The 7,338-nt window shown below is 33.3% G+C and overlaps 2 protein-coding genes across 2 annotated transcripts; both read right to left on the bottom strand.

Moving 5' to 3' along the window:
• Positions 1-1,770: 1,770 nt before the first annotated feature.
• Positions 1,771-4,418, bottom strand: LOC107488971 (uncharacterized). The gene is made up of 5 exons (XM_052261685.1): positions 4,373-4,418; positions 4,150-4,258; positions 3,797-3,879; positions 3,380-3,441; positions 1,771-2,344 (listed from the first exon to the last, which is right to left on the bottom strand). Exons 1-5 carry the CDS (start codon positions 4,416-4,418, stop codon positions 1,934-1,936), a joined length of 711 nt encoding a protein of 236 aa, XP_052117645.1. The 3' UTR covers positions 1,771-1,933.
• Positions 4,289-6,902, bottom strand: LOC107488981 (uncharacterized). Its single transcript, XM_016109766.3, has 4 exons — positions 6,755-6,902; positions 6,266-6,556; positions 6,030-6,158; positions 4,289-5,914 (listed from the first exon to the last, which is right to left on the bottom strand). Exons 2-4 carry the CDS (start codon positions 6,545-6,547, stop codon positions 5,723-5,725), a joined length of 603 nt encoding a protein of 200 aa, XP_015965252.1. The 5' UTR covers positions 6,548-6,556; positions 6,755-6,902; the 3' UTR covers positions 4,289-5,722.
• Between the last annotated feature and the right edge of the window lie 436 nt (positions 6,903-7,338).

Consider the following 7,338-nt stretch of genomic DNA (forward strand, 5'->3'; position numbering starts at 1 on the left):
AGAAATTAGTGTACAAATACTTTTGGACTTAAGACAACGTTTTTGGGCAACATTGCATATGCAGTCATTGCCTTAGATCAAGGCAATACCTTTGTTTCAAAAGCAACGCTTTTGATTTGAGAGCAACACTTGGTAAGTGTTGCCTTTGATTGAAAAACAACAACATTTTAAAGGTGTGTTTGAGACAACATTTTTGTAGTGTTATCTCTTCTCTCGTATTTTGGTCACTACTAAAAAGTGTTGCCTATTTGCAATAAAATGCAACTCTTTTACGTATTGCAACCTATATACAAGTGTTGCTTTTTGTTTTGGATATACAACCATACAAGTATTGTCTAATATTAAAAATATACAAATAATAAAAGGATTGCCTTTTTAATAAAAATAAAAATTATTTTTGTAATAAAAATACAAAAAAATAAATTTACAATAAAATTTTTTGTTCATACATGTGTAATTATTTTAATTAATAAATAAATTTATGCATAATAGAAAAAAAATTATAAAAGAGATAAAATAACTAATAATAAAATTCTAATTAAAATAAATATTAAAAAGTTCAATTAGTATTTCAAATACATGTTCATCAATAATTCTCAACAAAATAATAAAATTTTTGTCTAACAATAATTATCATAACAAAATAGTAATTAATATTTATCAAAAAGATGTCAATCTACTTGCATATTTTATATCCATACTTGACTTATCTCATATACTAAATCTGCAAATAATACACAACAAAAAATAAGCAACTTATCATTAAAACTGAAAAATTATAATAATTTTTTTTATAATATTAAAGACTATAGATATAAAAACAATAAATAGGTCTAAAAAACTCCTTCTAAACAACAAGAGTGAAGGGTAACAGGACCTCACCTCTGGAGATGTTTTTTATATATTAATATTAAATTGTGTATTCCCCTTAACAAATATATATATTCATGAGCAGTGCTTTTTGTAGTTTTTCTAATAGAATATTTGTTAAAGCAAAACTAGCAAGTCCCCATCTTAATTCAGGACCAAATCCGGCAACTTTTCTTGCTACCTCGTTAAAAAGTGGTTTTAGAAGTTCTCCGAAATTTGTTATCGAAATTGCACGAAACTTTAGATACTTGAACCACTTTAATCCAACAACAAAAATTGTAATTTCTTCTGTGTAAACTACCACGTCTACTAACTCCGCTGGTAGCCTAGCTAGCAAAAAACAAGAGGAAATCCTAATCTAGTAGCATTGAATCCAAAGGAAAATACATTTATTGAAAGAAACTGGGAATCTTAATATTGAATTTTGTCCTTGATCTCTAATAAGTAGAATGAGTGTTTTTGTTAGCAGAATCTGTGACAAACACAAAGCTCTTGAACAATTGGTTCTATCATATACCTCAGAAATACACATTATATGACAGCCAAGGAAAAAAGCTAGATGCAGATCTTGCAAATTTATATCAGATCAGAATCCAAACAGAACAGTTCTATTCTTTGGAACCACTAACTGAGGACATATTAGAGGATAGCCTTGAACTGTTATCTTCTCCAATTTCGTCTTCAGGTTCATCAAATGGATAGAAGTAAGGCTTAGGAGACATTTTTAGTAAGTCTTCATCTTGTATTAGCATCTCCACAACTCTCAAATGGATAGAAGTAAGGCTTAGGAGGCATTTTTAGTTGACTATCACTATCAGACAAATCCACTCACTGGTCATCACCATTAATTTGTTCACGCAACATTATCACTCTTTTATGAATCACATACACATCAAGATAGCCAGGTAATAATACTCAGACTCATTCATATATAAGGGGATGTTTCATATATAATTTTTGTGCAACTTATTTTAAATTCAGCTACAATAATCAACCAAAAGCTTCATGTATTCTTATCATTCAAAACTACAACTAAGTAGAGTCATCTTTTTAAATAAAAAAACTAAGGCAATAGATTAAGAGAACCTGCAAGGTCAAGATGTGTCCGAGTAAGCTTAAGCCAATCCATTTGACTATATCCTTTTCCAAAAGGAACTTTGGTCCGAGCTGCCAGCTTTGCAACAGGACTCTTCAGTTGTGGAGACCTCTGAATCGAATTCATCCCATCACTCATAACTGATTTCTTGTTCAATTCATTCGGCTGACGTGAAATCACACTGGTTACGGTGAAAGACAAAGAACCAACTTTGTCCTCCTTTATAGAGTCCGCATTATTTGCAAAACCATCCTTCCACAAGAAACCACCATCTTGATTACTACTAGTAGTGGGAGAACTTGAGGATTCTTCTTTTATGGAAATATCAGCAATATCCGAAGCAAGTTTCTTTGTTTCAACACCCTCCTGCGAACTAACCTATAAATCCAAGGCATCAAATTAGAAGAATAACACTAGATATACAAATTCTTATCAAATTCTCAAGTAACTCAAATTCTTATCCTATGGAAAGTACTTGGATTGTGTAAAGAGAGATCATAGAGATGGAGACAAAGAGATATAGCAATTGAGATAATGACACACAAAAATAGTTTCTGCAAAAGTCTAGTGAAGGCCATCATGATTTGTCTAAGAACAAAATTTTCAAAAGTAGAAACTAGCATGCCACCCTTATAGTGATAACACTTTTTACCTTTTCTTCCCAAATTCCAAATCTTCTAATAAGAACCCTACCTTAGTCAATTCTCATCAACTCATCATGGATTTCAACAAGGCTAAAGATGGGATTGGCGTTGTTTGTGTGCTGCTGCTGGAAGTTTTGAAGACATAAGCAAGAGAAAGGAAGCAGCAAAGACTAGGGATAGATTTGATAATTTAATAGTAATGCTAATCCTTTTATTATACATTGTGTGTACTTTGTTTGGAACAGAAAATCCTAAGTAGACAAAAATCTTCTTGTAGCTCACTTTTCTTCTTTGGGGATTGTTAATAGGGCAATGCTTACAGGAACAAAATGGATGAAAGAAATAATGGAGTATATATCACCTCATCTAGCTTAGAAATTAAATTTTCTGCACACATAGGCTTTGCAGATACTATATGCTATAAAAATGTCCATGTGGAATCGCACAATATAATCCCCCAATTAAATTTTAATAAAAGGCTCACTTGCAAGCCATGACAGGAATGGACATGAATGGAAATGCTTATAATTCCGAAAACAATGAAACCAATGGTGGTGCAAACTAGGTACCCTTGGGCTCTGAAATGCTTATAATTCCGAAAACAATGAAACCAATGGTGGTGCAAACTAGGTACCCTTGGGCTCTGAAATGCTTATAATTCCGAAAACAATGAAACCAATGGCAAAAATGCTTATAACTAATTCTAATTAAAAAATAATATTTTACCTAGTATCAACTAAATAAACATAATAAACAAACAACCCTATACCTTGTCCTTTTGGTACTTGTAGAAGACATCCCAATACCTCTTGCCTTTTTTGTCATACTTCTCTGCCACGTGTATCAGCAATTCAACTAGTTAGTGCTTTAATTTCTTTGAATTTGCAGCCAATACTACTTGATTAACTAACTTCCATATATAAATTACAAAGATGCTATTTATTATTATTAGTTACCTTGAGCTCTTGTAAGGATGAGTGACAAAACCCTCTTTAGCTGGCAGTGGCACTACATTTTTGTTAAATATATTTATGAAAAGAGTTCTTATATAAACTGAGACATGTTCTTCAACCCACTAATTAACTCTAATAATTTAGACCACTTCTAAATATGCATAGGAAAATAAGTGAAAAAATTAGACCACTTCTGTGAGCTAAGTTCCAGCTTATCTAATGAAGGAACACACCCCCAATCCTCAACAAGTGGAGGAGGTCCCAGCAACACAGGAAGTTTGATGCACGGACGTATCGAACACTTCGCCTCGACAGTCTGCAAGTTTTGATATCATCATAAGTTGAAAGCAAATTTGTTAACAATTAATAAAGTAACCTGCACATATATCAATGAAGCTTAGTTTTTATTATTGAGATGCATAAAATCTCTTCACTATAATAGTGTTATCTTAAAGCTATACTGTTACATTAGAAAAGCAATACATTTTTATGCAAGTTATGTTCAATTAAGTTAATTGCAAAAAAAATTAGACCACTATATGTATATAGCTTGAATTTAAGAAATTAATACCACTGAGCCTGGAACTGGAGAATCTGTGTGCAAAATGGAAGAATCTCCTCATTGTTTTCCATCAGAAGAAAGAAAACCTTGGCAGGAGCATCAGCAACTCTGAAAGCTTCTGCAGTTGCCCATACTAACCACAAGCTAGGGAAAACACTGAAAATTCAGCACAAGAAACTCAGAAAAGACGCACATCATGATGATGAAAGTGAAAATAGAAAGAAAAGGAAAAATACACAGTACATACAGTTGTTTCTGAACATGTTTGGGCCTCGAACCTCAAAGCATAGCATTATATGCTAGCGACTTGAAAAAGCATATTCAATAAGCACATACACTACACCCTCTCAAAGAACATATATACATCCTAAACACATTCCTCAATTTCCCCAATTTGAGAATAAAATTAGCTTCCTAAGATTACAGAGGAGAAAAAACCCTAACCTGAGACATGATTGCAGCGGTCAGTAAGGATTACAGCAGAGACAGCTCAGGCAGAGCAGCAAGGACGTGATGCATTGGCGAGCCGACGACAACCATCGAGCAGCGACGACGACCAGAGACGACTCAGGCAGCACAAGGCAGAGAAGAGGGATTACAGCAGCGGCGGATCCGGCAGCGAAGGTAGAAACGGCAACAGCAGCGCAAGTCAAGAGATTTCAAAATGGCGGAGAAGAGCAGAAGTTTCAGAACAGCGCGGGTAGAAGAACACATCAGACCAGACTATAGCAGAACGCGATGTGAGCAAAAGAATACAGCGCGAGCAAAGTAGAACACCGCGCGAGCTTAAGCAGTGATGAACATGATGACGACGAGCAGAGAGGAATGCAGAACGGGCGTCAATGTCGTTTAAGGGGAAAATTGAGTTAGGGTTAGGATTTTGATTCTGAAATGATATGGTTGGAGACTTCGGGTTTTGTTTCTAAGTAATGGTAGTCAGGAATGTGATGAATCAATTATTGCTTGATGTTTTTTGTGCTTCTTTTCTTGTTTTTTGGTTGAGTCAGGAGGAAAAGAATAATTTTAAAAAATAAATAAAAATAAAAATTCTAGTGAAATAACTTTAGACAACACTTAGAAGGGGAAGTTCATTAAACATTTAAAGGCAACTCTTAGAAAGTATAATAGATAAATACTATAAATGTTGTCTATTTAATTTATAAAACAACGCTTTTTTACATGTATCTCAAATTGATCAAAGAGAACGTTTGCAGTATGTTGGTTAACAAAGAGTTGCAATAATTTTATTTCTTTGCAACAAATCTTAAATGTTGCTTTTGACCATTTTAGACAACACTTTTTAAAAGTTACTTATATCATATGTTGCGATAGCTCAAAAATGTTGTAGTGTTAATGGCATACAAACTAAACACATTCTGTCAATAGATGTGAACATTCACCAATATATGGATGATAGATAGAGAATTAGTCAATGTCTACTTTGGGCGGAATATTTAAAAGGCAAAACCATTAGGCATAAATTAAGATCCAAAGGTGATTGGCATTATGTGCTATATAACTAACTAGTTTAATATCTAACTAGTCTACACAAACAAAACCATAACAAAAAAGCTCAGGTAACATTTATACCTGACACTCACACATGCTGCTCAATATACTTCTCACAAGACATAACCTGCGAACCTTCGTTCATTATCTTTTTCCAGACCCTAGCACGAAAGGTTCCATGTATATTGCCAGATTGCGCCCCAAAAGTAATGTAGAACATTGTGCCAGCAACACATTGAGCATTTGATTTGATAAGCTTATCAAATATAAAAGTTGTATTCTGCATAAGAGTGCAAAGATCCACATGCATAATATAATTAGAAGAATATTTAAGCACATAATATCACCATACATAGATTAAACTTAGAATCAAAATCAATATAGAACCAATTTACATTGCTCTCATTGTAGACTTTCAAAGCTTTCTTGGAAAATTCTATCAATGGAGGGCGGTTTGCTTCGGTCAACGTATAGGGCTTAATTGAACCAGGTAGAATGCCTTCAAACCAGTCAACATCGAATCCCTGGAAAGCCAAAATTCAAACCCCAACTAGTAAGATCATTATATCACAGAACACGAGAACAAAATAGTTAAATCACTAAATGTGTTGTGAGAGATCAGAAGGCGTACGTTGCTTTCAGCAACCTGCCTCCGATGTTCACGAATTTCTTCATCAGTCATTAAACGTCTAGGCGTAAACGGCACATATTCGGAATCAGAATCGGAATCAGTATCATCTTCTGTCTCTTCCTCCTCTTCTTCTTCGTCAGAGGCAGCCGTATCCTCAACAACTTTCTCTTCATCTTCTTCTTCGGAGGAGGTATTGCCTCTGACACAAGGCCTTTTGGCGTGCTGCTCCAGAGTCTCTTGTTTCTCTTTCTCCAATTGCACGATACGATCATCCAAATCCATCTGATTTCCCTTTTCAACTCATACATTTTCCAATCGCAATAATCAGAATATAATATATACTCACCAAAAAAACAAAAATAAATAAATAAAATAAGCAGAATATATGAATACAGATAACCGAACAAAAATAACAACAATCACAGTGATGATAATAATAAAAGCAGAAGATTTAACGAATTTGGAGACGAAGAAGGACTCAAAATTCACCTTAAACTTGCAAATTGCAACGTAGTAGCAGAACCTCCACTTGGAGTTTTCGGTGAATTGGGGTTCGGGTTAGGGTTTAAATTATCAGCCCCGGGATTCTTTTTATAAACGAAAACGGTTTTTTAATTTGACCACCAGGAAGTAGACCGAAAACAAACCCTCGTATCTTTATTAATAAAAAATCTTAGGGAGAGAGAAGAGAATAGAGTTTTCATTTAATTTAGAATTGTTGTACATAAAACACCTAAACTAAAAGGCTATTTATAGTTAAGGATAAGATAAGATATATAAAATTATAATTATTAATAAATTATAGAGCAGTGCTAAAAAGTCAGTAATTTTTAGGTTTTATAATTATTAATTGGTCATTAATAATATTTTTAATAATATGAAATTATATTTAATAATAAGAAATCACTCACCTTTTTTATGATTAAATGCTGACCAAATTGTTAAAAAAATGCTAGTCCCTAGACTTTTCCTAAATTATATTTAAAGAAACGGATATTTGATAGCAACTAATTTTATTTTCTCTTGTGCTGTACAGAAAATTGTTTTAAAATTATAAATATGATTTAATATTT

The sequence above is a fragment of the Arachis duranensis genome, chromosome 5, assembly GCF_000817695.3.
Source record: "Arachis duranensis cultivar V14167 chromosome 5, aradu.V14167.gnm2.J7QH, whole genome shotgun sequence".
Classification (NCBI taxonomy): domain Eukaryota; kingdom Viridiplantae; phylum Streptophyta; class Magnoliopsida; order Fabales; family Fabaceae; genus Arachis; species Arachis duranensis.

What these genes read in the sequence shown, in the direction of transcription:
- LOC107488971 (XM_052261685.1), bottom strand. Translation starts at nt 4,418, where the DNA reads ATGCTATGCTTTGAGGTTCGAGGCCCAAACATGTTCAGAAACAACT. An exon ending in CCACTTGTTGAGGATTGGGG is followed by an intron (nt 3,442 to 3,796) that starts GTGTGTTCCTTC and finishes TACACGTGGCAG; the next exon opens with AGAAGTATGACAAAAAAGGC. An exon ending in ACAAGTACCAAAAGGACAAG is followed by an intron (nt 2,345 to 3,379) that starts GTATAGGGTTGT and finishes TTGGATTTATAG; the next exon opens with GTTAGTTCGCAGGAGGGTGT.
- LOC107488981 (XM_016109766.3), bottom strand. Translation starts at nt 6,547, where the DNA reads ATGGATTTGGATGATCGTATCGTGCAATTGGAGAAAGAGAAACAAGAG. An exon ending in GGCAGGTTGCTGAAAGCAAC is followed by an intron (nt 6,159 to 6,265) that starts GTACGCCTTCTG and finishes TTGGCTTTCCAG; the next exon opens with GGATTCGATGTTGACTGGTT. An exon ending in AAGTCTACAATGAGAGCAAT is followed by an intron (nt 5,915 to 6,029) that starts GTAAATTGGTTC and finishes ACTCTTATGCAG; the next exon opens with AATACAACTTTTATATTTGA.